This window comes from Lutjanus erythropterus, chromosome 8 (genome assembly GCF_056507025.1).
Source record: "Lutjanus erythropterus isolate fLutEry1 chromosome 8, fLutEry1.hap2, whole genome shotgun sequence".
Lineage (NCBI taxonomy): Eukaryota > Metazoa > Chordata > Actinopteri > Lutjaniformes > Lutjanidae > Lutjanus > Lutjanus erythropterus.
The window spans coordinates 41,721,811-41,737,077 of record NC_139324.1 but is presented as its reverse complement, the minus strand read 5'-3'; the positions used below and the strand labels follow the sequence as shown (position 1 = coordinate 41,737,077).

Here is a 15,267-nt window from a genome sequence, read left to right as displayed (position 1 = left end):
ATAACCCTTTATGTTGGGTTCTAGGTAGAATTCTTTGAAATGGTTTCAAGTGAACTTTCATAAAAAAGTTCTCAGAGAAACCAAAAATGGTTCTCCTATGGGGACATGCTGAAGAACCCTACATGGTTCTAGTTAGCAGCTCTATTTCTAAGGGTGCATGTAACACTTTCAGAGAACGTGGAACATGTTGCAGTGGAAATAAAACTTTGATTGAGGGGTTGTTTGCTAAATGCAAAATTCTTAAGAGTCTGTCAGTTTGATTAATTGTTTAATTGATTGTTAATTTTATCAATGATTGATTAAGGAAGGCACCTGCAATTTGCATCCTTTGTCAATACCAATATTCAGGTATTTAGGCAAAAATATTGATGATGGTCATGTCACTTCAATGTTAATATTTTTTTTTCACTTGCAAGCAAATGAATCAGAAGTCTGCTTGTCCAAAGTCATTTTTCCTTGCCCTTGTACAAATTGGCTTATTTATTAATGTTTATCAAATAAAAACAAAGACTATGGTTAATTGTCATGTTTAATCTAGGATTGCAATATCAATAAAATCTAAAAAAATTATGAAAACTGTCCATTTCAGTTTTCAAAATCCATAAAAGCCCCAAAGATATTCAGTTTAATATGATAATAATATAATACTGCACAGCTGGCCAAGTGAAGTGGTAGATTTACTAGCCCAACATGGCATTTTACTTGCCCTGATCAAACAGGCTATCCTTATTGTTGAGCTCTGTCATTTTCTATAATATGATCATATGTTTTTACGATCTGAGAATTTCCAGTATGTTATATTATAGAAAATGTTTTTATTGAGATATATTGAGTATTGTGGAATAGTGTAAAATTATCCACATATAATTTTTGAGTCATATCGCCCAGCCCTGTCAGAAGCATCTCTTTGTTAGACCCTCCCTGCCTCCTTCCACACCCCCACTTAGTTACACTTGTTACACAAGTCAGGGTTTCCCCCCAGGCAATCAAATGTTAGTGTAGGTGTTAAGCACTGATACCTGTTGAGCTGAATCAGACAGATATTGATGCAACTCATGTCACGATCAGTTTCGTTACTAAGTGACGACATAAGCAGTTGCCTCACTCGTTATATGTGCTACGTGATACAATGCCTCTGGTCTTTTCCCATGTAGGCAAGTCTCACATAGCCGGACGTCCACAGTACTGTGTAAGCGCTGGAGAAATGTGGTTCCACACGTTCTTATTCTTCTGTGGAGGAAAGAAACGCTCTGGGTTGTTTGTATTTCTTATAACAGTCATAAAGCCCAGTGATGCAGCAGTGGGGTCCTCTGCAAAATAGTGTCAGGGTGGAACTCGTACTGTTAGGAACCTGGTCAGAGTAACTTTACATTTTCAGCATGTTGGTAGCTTAGGTCTTAGCTCTTAGGTCGTAATGAGTCAAAGCGATTTATTTCCTCTAGCTATTTTTTAAATATGAACTGCACTTAAAAAAACACGTGCAGTAATTAAAACTTGAACCAAGAAGGAGCTCTAAGGGATGATTACAACGCAAGTTTTAGGCAGTAACTGTAATGTCAAATGTTTTCAAGTTTGTAATGAGTGATTATAACAACACTGTTTTTAGCCAGACTGAACTCTCTCACACCACTGTGAGAACGAAAGTATACAGACTGTATATGTCGTCAAATAAAGAAGTGTTAGAACTAAAGGTTGCCCTGCTGCTTTTTACTCACATCCTTTTTAAGTTGTGTGACTGCTGGTTTTGTTCCATTTTATGCATTTCCTGGTTTGGCGGTAGACCAAGACCAAGTTTGGTTACATCGAGATGTTCCGATACCCTTTTTCCCTTCACCAATACCGAGTACCATACCAATGTGTTAGAAAAAAAACATTATTATTATTATAATAAAAGCTCTATGTATCATTTTTTCATTCTGGTATTGGCAGTGGAACAGCCAGTGGTAAGCCTTTTTTCCCCAGTTTACATCCAGTGAGTCAGATGGTGATGTTAGGTCATTGATTTCAAGCAAAGCCGTGTACCACTGCTGTAATACACCGCAAGAAACAGACTTTCCAGTAAAAAATTGTAATCTCCAAGAACAAACTGAGATAACCTTGGTGACATCATAAGGGGTTATGCAACATGTAAAACTGTTCTTTCATGCCAAGAGATCTTTTTATTTCTTACAAAACTTGTCTTGATGTATATAACTGGTTAAGTGCTCCTTTAAAAAATATCTTCTTGATATTTGGGCTGATTGTTTGCACCGATATGATGCCACGTGAATTATCTGCTGGCAGAGACATGGGTTATTGTTGGTATTGTTTGAATATTTCTGGAATATTTCTCTTTAAAATTATTTTCATGGACTTCTTCAGTGCTCCTGAAGTCAGCAGGAAATGAGTCAGACCTTTAAGCACACAGTGTCAAAGTGTGCCCACTGACTTCTGGGCTGTTTTGTTAGCAGAGGTGCATTTGAATATAATAAAATATTTTATTTCCTTTTTGATGCAGTAATGTGAAGTTTAGACACATGGTGGTATTGTATTCACAGCAGTGAAACAATCAAAATGTTGAGAAATGACTAGAAATTATTAGAAATGATAAGTTATCAGTAGTGCTTGACGGATACTGTTTTTTTGGGGGGGGGGCTGGATCAAAAACAATATGAGCTGGTATTCTTTATGCAGAATATAAAATGCAGAATATAGAATACATACATAAACACTCAGTCTTTGCTATGAATGATCCCACAAAAGAGGCAATATTTGCGACAAAGATATGTAAGAGTATTTTAACAATTAAACAATAAACTTTACCGTCCAAAATAGCATGAGGGGACTGAAATGGTAAACATTCACATAATTATCAGAGTTTAACTTTAATCCAAATACCAAGAATGAATACACTATGCATATTAAGACCGCCTGTGTTTTTATGTAGCTTAAATGTCTGGAGGTGAGAAGACGGGCTGTTGCTGCTGTTTGTTGTGTCCTCAAGTATAAATGTGTGTACGTACACAGCGTGCACACCATCTGCCAGTGGTCATGGGGGAGTTTGTGCTGATGTGTAGTGACAAGCGGCTCAGACACGCAGAAGGCCCTCCATATATACTGTATAACACACAAATACACTCACACAGAGCCATCGTTACAAATACAGCTGCTCCTGGTGACGGGGTCATGACCCTCATGGGGTTATTATGTCTCCTGTCAAGATAGATCACCAAACAATAAAAAAAGAAAGCAGGAGGCAGATAGGACGGGCACGGATCCCACTGCAATGGCATATGTTCCCCAACAAAATATAAAAACTTCAAAACACTTCTGCAAAACGGAAAGAGCTGACATGAGGAACTGAGTGGATTTACTGTACATACAGATTGAGCTTTCCTGTCAGCTTCTTTAATTTAGAACAAGTGGACAGTATATATTATTTAGAGATTTATTATTGACAGTCAGCTGCAGTGATGATGACATATTTTTACCAACATTAATTGTCACATGATCAAATAGAATGAACATTTTAGCTAGATACTTATAACTTCAGCCTCTCAAATATGAATATTTTCTGGTTTGTTTAGACCTCTGTGACAGTAAACTGAATATCCACAGGTTGTGGACAAAACAAAACATTTAAAGTCATCATCTATTAGATCTTATTTGTTTAACTTGTACAAAAAACATGAAAAAACAAGACAATACAGCGTTGCAGTGGTTTATGTGTTGGACTGTATCTTGGCTAGGCGCAGTAATTTCCTGTCCCTCTGAATCACTGAGGCTGCCAGGCAGCAACTACAGCAATGATGAGGAATTAAGAACATGTAGTTCATTTTTGTAAATTTGGAAGAAAAAAAAAGAACCTTGTTTCAGTCTCTGTTTTGTTTCTTAAGAAGTTCTGTTTTTGTTTTCTGTTTTATTTCTTTTGTTTTTGTTGCTTAAACCCAGGAGTGAAAGTGTTGCTTGACAGAACACGTTATGCAAAGAGGGTAAGGATAATGAGCTCAAGCTTCAACCTGCACCTTTTTCGTCACTTTTTTTTACTTTTGTTAACTATTGTTCCTTATTTATCTTTCTGTGAAAGTGTTAACTAGGACTGAAATGAACTACTACTACACTGAAAACTATTCCTTTAAGGAATCAATGAAATATATACACACAACATACATTTAACAAACTGGAATGATGTAAAAATAAATGTAAATAAGTAACGTAGAAAAAAACCACTTTATTGAATGTTGATACTAGGGATATGTGTGATTAGTTGACTACTTGATTACACACTGCTACCCTTCCTAGTCGACACCAGAAATACAAGTCAGTTAAACTAATATTGATATTTTATTAACGTGCAGTGGTGGTTAAATGGTACACACTTCCCCATTACTAGCCTGGGCTGCAGCCCCAGCAGGTGACTGTTGCTGCCTGGATATAAACCAATAAGGTGGAAAGTGGGACAAAGAGGACTTGTTATTTTTTCCTCACTGATGAGCAGACAGCGCTCCCTCAGCCACTGTTTGGTTGGTAAATGACGGCAGCACTACACAAGCTTAGGCATGCTGATGATGAAATGATTAAATTCAAAATATTGATCAATCAGTTCTGAATAGATTAAGGCCACATGAGTGAAGCTGTTTTTAGAATTCAGTGAAGATTATTTAATAAATGTTTCAGCTGAAAAGGTCAGATATCCTTCTAAAATCACATTTTGAAATAATGAAACATGGAAGGTTAGACATATTTTAAGCTCTTTTGCCAAATTATGTTTTCTCCTTTTTTTTTTTTTTTCATTTTATAGTATCTTGTGAGTTTTTTAGTGCTGGTCTGCTGTATAGTTTCCACATCCCCTGGTAGGGAACATGCCGCTTGCCTTCTCATAGACATTCTTTTCTCATGAAGCAGTCAGTATTTGCTGCTTCACCCTGCCTGTATGGGCTTGCCTTGCTGTGTAGATGCCTTCACTATGTTCATCATGTCGCACTGTACATTGTTTTCTTTGTGGAGGGACTGAGCCTTTTTCAAGGGGAGTTTTCTCACCTTAACACACCTGGATAGTCATGTAGTATGTGTACGTTACAAACATTGATATAATGATGCATCATCTCTTGTTCTGTTTCTCTCACTCATCATTTTCTCCTCTCTGCTGTGTGTGTGCTTGTTGCAGACCCTGGTAGGAGCGTGATGAGCGCGCGCTTCCGCTTGCCTGCTGGCAGATCCTACAATGTCCGGGCGACGGAGCTGGAGCGAGACAGGCAGCACACACAGGTTGTGTGCAACGTACTGCTACTGGACAACACTGTCCAGGCGTTCAAAGTCAGCGTAAGTACTCCTCCTTTCTGCTCTATAAGTACAGTGTCTCACTATGAATTTCAATTAGCTGAATTGGAAAAGACAAAGACAAATGGAAGAAACCCTTCATTGATAAATATTGGGCTGGTTTTGATGCCTGTGATTTTCTCGTTGTACCATCTTGTGTGTAGTCTTTGTGTTCTGTAGTCATGAGATTACACATTAGAATATTTCTCATGCAAAACAACAGAGGTTTTCAAACTGCGTGACGGGCCTCCCCAGAGGGGGCAGTGGGGGTCCAGAGGAGGAGTTAGAACTCAGTCAAATCTGAACACACAGACATGATGCGCTTATTTTCAGATTCAGCGTGACTTACTGTACGGTTCCCGAGAGTATCGATATCCCCGACGTACATCACAAATACACCTTAGAATAGGATGCTCCTTATAGCTTCAAAACTTACTTGAGAGTTGTCAGTATGAAAGTAATCCAGTGATAGTTGTCTGTACATCCATGGGCACATTACAAACAGGAACTACTAACTGATAACTTGGCATACTTCTAACACCTTGATTCCACTGAGTGTATCACGTCTGGGCCGCAGGTTTGATCCGTCCTCCACGCGGCTTCATGCCCCAGCAGCAGAGTTTTGACTGATATTTTGTTGGTCATAGTTGTGCTTCTACCATGGTTAGGTAGGCTAAGCAGTTTTTGTCTGTTTTTGTGATCGTTAGTCAAGACATGGTATTTTATTTTGAAAACTGATTAGACTAGACGTTATGCCGTTCCTGTGTCTGACTTCCTGCGGATTGAAAATAGACTCTGTGCTCATTTGAAGTGGAGCAAAGAGAAGAACCGTTTCTGTTGATTCTGGTGGAATCAGAAGTATTGTGTGGAAACGTCATGCTCAGACCCGGTGACGGTGTCCAGTAGAATCAAGCTGTAACGGGTAAATTTACTAAAATGTAAAGAAAAAAAGAAGAAGAAGAAAAAAAAATTGAGCTCAAGTTGTGGCTGACGTACTTCTTGTACATTCCTCATAGCCCTCAAATTTTGGGAACTGTTGTTCCAAAATGCCCATTGATATTGTTGTTATATTCCTGCAACTCTGACACACTCTTCGATCCATTCATATAAAAATAGCTACCCTATGTTAAAAACTTTCTAACTTCTCAATAAATGTTGAGACTAATCCATTAAAGGTCCAGTGTGTAAGATTTAGGGGGATTTATGGGCAGAATATGGCTGTGATGGACTGTAATATTCATAAGTAGCTATTCATCAGTGTATAATCACCTGAAAATAAGAAATGTAGTGTTTTTGTTCCCTTAAAATGAGCTGTTTTTTTCTACAGAGGGCACTTGTCCTCTTCCAGAGTCTGACATGTTGCATGAAAGTTATCACAAAACCATAATTTCAACCTTTGATAGATACTTGAATTAAAAAATGATTCTCAACAGCAAACTTTCGATACTATATTTGATGGAAATTATTTTGTTTTAAATGTGGTGTTGAAAATGAATTGATACCTTGTGTTGCCTTGCCATGTTTCTACAGTAGCTCAGTGTTGCTTCTGCCAAATTTTCTCCTATGTACTTGGAAGGGGAGAGTGAGGCAAGCAGTATTATGCTAGGTGCCACTAAATCCTATACACAGGTCATTTAATTGTTATTGTCATAGTGTTTTCTTCTTTCTGGGAGTTAGGAAACCCATTGGTTTATGTCAGCCTAGTTGATGAAAATTAATAAAATTCATGTGATTATCATCAATTAAAAAAAAAAAATACACAAAACAACATATGAATGTTCATTAAGCCACAAAGTGAGGTGCAAATGAGGGAGACTTCAAATAATCATATATTAACCCATGCAAAACCCCACAACAGAAAAATCAATGTTGGTCCTCCTCTTCCCCCCCCCAACTTCTCCCATTACTGTAAATTTCCCCTCAAGCCCACCTCAGATTAACTTGAGAGTTGGTGGGGGAAAAACATCTGTCTGCAGACATTTTCTCATCTTTTTTATTCTGATTAAATTTAAAGGTTAAAATGTCTTTTCTCACAGCAGTTTCAATATCCTCTCTTCCTGCCCACCCCCCCACCCCCCCGAGCTTTGATTTCAGTGGCTGATCAGACACAGTCGGTCTTCATCTTGTTGTACAAGCTTTACGTCTCACACCTTGAGGGGAGAGAAAGAGAAATTGTGTGTGTGTTACAAGATGGCTTGTGACTGACATTAAAGTAATCTGTCACTTCATGCGATAACACATTTCCTTTTCTCTTTCTTTCTCTTCGTGTCTCTTTATGTCTCTCTCTCTGTCACTAAGTGTTTGATCAGAGTTATGACGGTGTCAATAGGGAAATTCCCTGTGTGAGTCAGAAAATACAATTCCTCTAATAACATCCCCTCTGACAAATCACATCCTGTTGGTGTGGTGAAGTGCGCTTGTGTCTGAGCGGAGCTCATGCATGTGAGTGTGAGTACATGTCTGTACATGCACATATATAGAGAGAAATACACAAATGTGTACATTTTGAATGGGCCATTGAGAGTGCTGACATAATAAACTATTGTGAAAGAGAAGCAGATGATGAGAGAAACAGAAACGGTCGGATTTTATGTTTTGTTTTGTTTTTCTTTTCAAGCTACCTTGTTGCGGTTATTCTTTCACTTCTTTCGCTTCCTTTGCTGTTCTGCTCTTTCTACAGGTACCATCAAAAACAGCCACTATAAACAGATGTGCATATAAAGGCAGATATCTGTAAGCAAGACCTTAGTATTCAAAGTGTTCTGGTTTCTGTTGTCAAGTCATTGCACTCAGCCAAGACTAATTCCAAATCAAGATATTGAAGTCCTGAGTCAGTCAGACAAAATCAGTAGTGTTTCCACCACAATAACTGCAAAATATAACATCAAAAATAAAATGGTCTAAATAAACACCACCTTGTGCTTCTTTCTAACTGGCTAAATGTAAACATAGACTCTTCTGTCCGCATGCCGTAATTTCATTCATCTGATTTCAAGGAGGTTCTCCGAGGTATCAGAATTAAATTGATGTAACTAAGTTTCATCAGTGTTGTAGCTTTATTGTTCTTTGTGCAGCTTTAAATGTGGAACAAATGTGGAAGTTGTTGCTTCTCTATCTAATTTTTGACTGCAGTTCATTTTTGGATGAAATTATCTTTGGTATCTTTTTTTTTCCAACTGGAGCTCAGGAATGTAACGTTAGTTCTTCATGCTTCTCTCCTGCGACTTGATTGGATGCTGTCTGATTGGTTCAGTGAGTAGTGATCATTTTAGTTGATTCGGGAAGTAAAAGGCAGATGAATTTATTCATGGCACACTTTTTGAATAACATACTTTTTAATCTCTGGGAGAAGGCATCAAGTGCTTTCAAGTTTCCAGTTAAGTGTAAAGTAATCAAATTTGTGACTTGAGTCTGACACAAGTCCAAGTCATGTCACTCAAGTCCACACCTCTGCTGAGTAGTATCGATCAATCAGGTCTGACTGGGCTTTTGTTGCTTGCAGAGAGTGAAAGGGGCAGGACGAAGATGAAATACAATCTTGGCCATCTTATGACAAACATTTATCTTTCTGTTAACTTTAAAAATGTAGCTGCGTTCATATGCACTTATCACTTTATAGATTTCAGCCAGCTCCCTTTGCACGTCTCAAGTTTCTAATCAGACTGTTAACAGTGATCTGCACATGGAAGAGGAAGTTTTCCCTGAATATCTGTTATCCGGATATCTGGTAGCTACACCGGAAGCCCCGAAACAGTGGTTGTTGCCCCCAGAGGCTAAACTGTCATCAGATGATAGCTGATGGGCTCTGAGATTTCCACTAAAAGGACTTGAGATAGACATGTGGAGGAGTGTTTTACTTTAATCCTGTTGATTCAACCAAAAGGCCAGTGAACTTAAATTTGCATTGTTTATTATGTTCATTTCATGGTATGACAGAGTCTCCTGAAATATGGTCATGAATTCCAGACTAAATGAAAGACAACTTAATTTGTTTAACTAATAATTAAACATTCTTGTATTTTGACATCAATGAACAGCAGAATCATCAGGGTTATCATTTTAGACCTAATTGTGTCTCTTTGATAAAGTCTCTCCTTTCCTTTCTTTCTTTACATTTCTCCCTGCACATTTCTCACCCTCCCTGCTTCCTGCTCCAGACTCCCTGCATCCCCACCCCCTCCCCGCCTCTTGCTGAATGAATTACTCGGTCTCTGTCAGTGTCATTGATCAGACCCCTGCAGCAGCAGTAACTTCCTGGAAAGACAAGCCAGCGTCAGAGCAACAGTACTTCTATTGATCCTCTCTCTGGCCGACTGGCCTTGATTCTAGCGGGGAGTGAAAATCCAGAAGCAGTCACTTATTGTCATGGGAACCGGAGCGCTTGTGGTGCGGGTAGCGGGGGAGGGTATGAGGGAGACGAGGGCCTGTATTGATGATCTTATAGATGGCAAGTCTTTGGCTAAAATGCTACTAGTATAAAGCAGAATCTGGTGTAGCTTGAAAGCTTGATAGATGTCAAGAAATCAAAAAGCCCAGCCCACTAGTGACCCACCTCTTTACAAGTACAAAGGCACGGTCAGAAGCAGGATTTATTCAGAATAAAGTGACGTGCTGTGGTAACCATGGCAACCACTGAACGCCACATAAACATTCAGCTGTCTGTAAGAGCTGTTGGTAATCAAGTAGCTCTTAATGAGCAAGTAAGAGCAGCGACAGGCAGAGGATAAATAATCCTGCAAAACAGCTGTAATTTACAGGTGAGTGAGAGCTCTGAGCGAAATACAAGTGCAAAATTGCAGGATTTCAAACAGAGATTCTGCTCTTACCTTAACATAACCATAAAAATCTCAATCAGAAGTGGACATTGTAGGAAAAACAAATAAAAAACATTTCTGCTAGCATGTTTCCATGAAGATTTATGACGATGCAGGCTGTATATGAATGTATTTGTAGTGGCAAATATATTTCTCAGAGTTCATCTTTTTGGGCACTTTAGCCTTTATTAGATAGGACAGTTTTAGATAGACAGGAGAGTGAACGCAAGACACGTAGTAAAGGGCCACAGGCTGGAATCGAACCCACAGCTGCTGCTGAGGACGCAGCCTCTGTACACGGGGCTCTCACTCCCGCAAGTGAGCTACCGGGGCGCCCCGGGGGACGATATTTCACTGACAAGAAATAAGTCTTCTAAGGCAGAAGCTCGTAAAGTTCCTCCGCCCAAGTCACACCTGTATTCATATCCATCCAAAATAACCTATGGACACTCTTAGAAATAAAGGTGCTAACTACAACCATTAAGGGTTGTTCGGCTTGTCCCCAAAGAAGAACCCTTTTTGTTCCTTCTAGAACCTATTATACAGGTTTCACTAGGAATCCTTTTAGGGAGTTCTGCCAAACATAAAGGGTTACACCTAGACCCATCTGTGGAAGGTTTTGGCAAGAACCCCCTTTGAGATGTTCTACCTTCTATTGTGTAATGGTGAACCTTTTTATATTCCATCAGTTTTATGTAGAACCCACAAACGGTACAGAGAAACCTTTAATATCATGGTACAAAAAACCTTTGACGAACGCTTGACTAAAGATGGTTTTCAAGGATTTCAACAATCCTTGAAGAACTCTTTTCCTAAAAAGGGTTCCTTGGATGAAAAGGGTTCTTAATGAAACCCTTAGTCCTCTTCATGTACCCTTTATTTAAAAAAAAAAAAGTTCCTCTGAAGTAAATGGTATGAGGTAGTAGAACCTCAGCCCCTCAGGAAGAACCCGTTTGGCACCTCTGTTCTCAGAGTGTCACCAACCTAAACAACAGTGAATACTTGGGTATAGAATGAGTCAGTGTATTGGGAAACAAGTTCTGATAGAGTAAATTAAAAATCATTCAGAACTTTTTGTTTAGTTGCAATGATAAGGCATACTAGTGAGCCTCTGCACACCATTTGAGAACCCCTGTTCTAAGCACTGTAAAGACCTTGGTGGAATATTGTTTGAAACTTACTCTTTTAAGTACAGACTTGATAACAAATGCTCCAGCAGTTTAGTGTGCCATCTCTGTGACTGGGTGAGCCAAAAATATTGAGTACAGCTGCTCTGTTTTTGTAAAAGATTATTTCATTTTAATTACATGTTAGAGCTGGACATTTGTGTGAAAACTGTGGAGTATGGCTCAGCATATTTGTGTTTGTGTTGTGGGATGGGTGTGGCTGTGGGAGCATTTTGCTTGCTTAGCTCCTTCTCTATCCAGAAACGGGGAGGTATGTGCGGGTGGAATATGCTGTATGTGTGCTTCTTAAGTTAAATCCTCTTTTTTTTTGTCTGTAGCCATATATATATATTTATATATGTATTACGATAATGTTGTAGACCAAGTCTAAAAAGAGGATTTGATAAAACAATCTGACCACAGGGTCTGTTTAGTGGCTGTTCAGGGGTCTTTCAGTCATATCATTTGATATTCATCAGTACATCGTGTTTGCTCACTTCTTCTATTCTTTATTATCATTATTATTATTATTATTATTATTATTATTGAATCATAGATCACTACAATTCATCAGTCATTATCCTGGAGGAGATTGTGACCAGACAGTCAGAGATCTCGCCACCTACCAATTGTTTGGGGGATTTTTAAATGCAATGTAGTTGCTTGAACAGCAGTGTGAGCGGCGGCTAATAAACTTATGCCCCTTACATTACTGTCGAGGACACACCTTACTAGAAATGATGCCCCCATTCTGCTCAGTGTTAAGCACATGATCTCTCGTCTCTATGTGAAGTGCTACCCTAAAAACTTTGGATTGGTTTGGCCGTGGAAGTTTTTTTTAAACTGTCTAATTGTTTCCCCTTAGTTTTGACAAAAGCTGGGAGATTTTCCTGTTGAGTGAAGTGTTTAGAGACTGACCTGTGAATCTCATGTGCATGCTAACTCATCACTCCTTTGAACAGGCCATCAAGTCATCAACAACTGCTACAGGTCCACAAACATCCAGATTCCTTTGCGCCGGTATACGGTGACTCTACTGAAGTCCAAAAGTACAGAAGTACAAAAGGCAGAATATGAAAAGACAAAACAGCAACACAAATTTAGGAGTGAATGGAAGTTGAGGAGGAATTAAAGTGGCTTGAATATGACGCATCTAATGAGGTATTGTACTGCGGTGTGTGTCAACAGTTCCTTCAACTACCGGAGAAGTCGAGCTTGTTTTTCATTAGAAATCATGTGTCAGGAAACTCTACATCACATTTCTTGGGAAAAGTGAACAACACAAGTGCCATAGGTCACAGTTACAGAAGTTTATTTTTGCCACAAAAAATTGACTTAGCCAATTTTGGGACATGGTGGCCTGTGGCACCAGATATTCCTTTGTTCAAGTTGCTTCCCTCGCTTGGAGAAGTTTTCTGCAGAATTTTATGGATGTGTTTTGAATGCAGAGGGAGAGAAACAGGTAGAGGACTCCTCCTTTATGTAGTTGCCTTCCTGTCCGGACAAGCTGCCTCACACATTCCTGAATTTCCATCATTCTTCAACACAAACACGTAGCCTACATGCAGCACATTCAGCTGTTTCCTGTGGAGGGGAAAGAAACAAAGAGGGAAATATGTGTGTCACATTTTGTTTTTTGTTAACTTGCCATAAAAAACAGTGGGATTTTCCACGGTTCCTCCACTACGTTTGATGTTTTGTGGGCCTTTTCCCCTTAAACACTTAAAATAAACCCTCAGGGTGAAAAACTTATCAGAGCATCACTCTCTCCCCCTCCGTCTCTCTCGGAGTCAGTCTCTTGTGCTCTGATTGCGCTCTATCACCATGTCTCCCTCTTCTCCTCTCTCCTCGCTCTCACGCACACAGACACTATTTCAGTCAGTGGTGCTGCTGGACTGATGAAGATGAACACAAAGAGCGTTTGTCTCACACAGCCGCATCGTCAATCACTCTTTTTCTCTTTCTCCCTGCTCGCTCCCTCTTTTTCTCTCTTTCTCTGTGTCTCTATGAGTCTCTGTCTTCCTCTTACTGTCTCTCAGTCGTCTGTTGTTTTCTCCATCTCTTTCTTTTTTTGTGTCTGTGTTGGTCTCTCCTTTAGTATGTGTGGTGTTGCTCTTTCCATCTTTCTATCATGAAAGAATGTGTGAAACTGTGTGTGTGTGTGTGTGTGTGTGTGTGTGTGTGTGTGTGTGTGTGTGTGTGTGTGTGTGTGTGTGTGTGTGTGTATGTGTGTGTGTGTGTGTGTGTGTGTGTGTGTGTGTGTGGACATGCTTGCCGGTGTTCCTGACTCAGTTCTAACAATGTATGGCTGTTTGCTTCTGCAGTGGCGGTGATCGTACATTTAGCTTGCATGCTTTTAGAATACCAGAAGAGGCTAACGCGTGCGCGCGCGCGCGCACACACACACACACACACGCACAGTGGCAAAGGGTTTCCTGGGAGCACAGTAGTGCACAGAGGGCTCCCACATCCAGTTTGAAAAGCTGCTTCATACAAAGGGGAAGCAGTGGACACACACACACACACACACACACACACACACACACACACACACACACACAGCCTCTCAGACGTGTCTATGAATAGCCTTATTTGAGGAAACATCATATTAAAGGCTTGCATTTTTTTTCCTTTGTTTTTTCATGTTGTCTGTTTGACCCCAGTCTTTAGGCCCAGTTCAGACCAAAGATTTGTGACGAGACTATTTCAAACTTGGAACTACTTGAAATGCACCATTCTGCATTGTTCAGAAAACCTGCAAATTTACAACGAGACTAAATGATATCTTCATCATTACAACTTTCAACTTTCGTTTGAATCTGTCTGAATGTGGCCTGAAGTCTTGTGTCACTCGGACTCGGCTGTTCCTCAGACAAACTGATGAGGTGATCCTCTCTTTCCTCTGTTCAAAACTCTCAGATTACTGACAGTTTACTTACTTTGATATGAGCTGATTAGCTCTGGAAATAGCGATATTCTAAAACCAGTTCCTAGAAATTTGACGAACCCAGTCACAGGTGAGGAGATGCCATCAGCTGACGTTCTAAAATGGTTTTGTCTTGTCATGAATCTTTAGTCTGATCTGGGCCTCAGACTTCCCTGTCACTATGTTAATCCAGCAGCAAGTTAATGACGTAGCCAGTTTGTCTCTGAGTCAGTTTGTGTGATCTTTGTATATCATGTATCATCCAATCAGCCTGTCAGTCACAGTGTCTGTAGACTGCTCCTTGAACAGCTGATCTCCCCTGAAAAGCTTGGTTGGTTGGTTTTACCCCATTTTTAAAGCGAGTACACCAAGTTCAGATGTGAAAAAAATAGATCATCTGACAATCAGATGGTAGGGATCTCATGATGATCAAAAGGAGGGCTTTTCTGAGAAGTTCTGTTTTTCTTTTTAGCCAGTTTAGAGAGCTTTTTCTTTTAAAGCTTAAAACATTGTCAGATTCAGCCACAAGAAAGTCTGTTTGTCCATTTCATCAGATATAGTAAAATCCCTTCACCTACACTTCCAACATACTGCAGTATGAGATTTCTTTCAGAGAGATGTTCATGTTTTTAACAGTTTTCTTCCTTCTTTGTCATCAAAACATGATAGCGAAGCTGCGGGGAAGTGAGCAAGGAGGCAAGAAGAAACATGAGAGTTGACTCACACTTAACAAGGCTTTGACAGCAGTAGATTGCAAACACACACACACACACACACACACACACACACACACACACACACACACACACACACACACACACACACACACACACACACACACAGAGAGCACTAAAAGACTGCCGGTGATCCTAGAGGGCTGCCATGTCAACATGTCAACTGTCAACTATCATTCCACCCCCCCCCCCCCAACACACACACACACACACACACACACACACATACACACATGCTGGGCTGTAAAAGTGTGTCACCGGGGTAAAGGGGAGAGGTGGACGAGTGTGTGTGTGCGTGTGTGTGTGTGTGTGTGTGTGTGTGTGTGTGT

General features: G+C 39.8%; 1 protein-coding gene across 1 annotated transcript in view; it reads left to right on the top strand.

Annotated features, from left to right (window-relative positions):
- The window catches only part of ptpn4a (protein tyrosine phosphatase non-receptor type 4a), a 98,418-nt gene that overhangs the window by 36,339 nt on the left and 46,812 nt on the right, over nt 1-15,267 (top strand). Inside the window, exon 2 of the mRNA XM_084725543.1 lies at nt 5,147-5,301. Within this exon, the coding sequence (XP_084581669.1) occupies nt 5,164-5,301 (138 nt within the window). The 5' untranslated portion in view covers nt 5,147-5,163. The remainder of the gene's footprint in view (nt 1-5,146; nt 5,302-15,267) is intronic.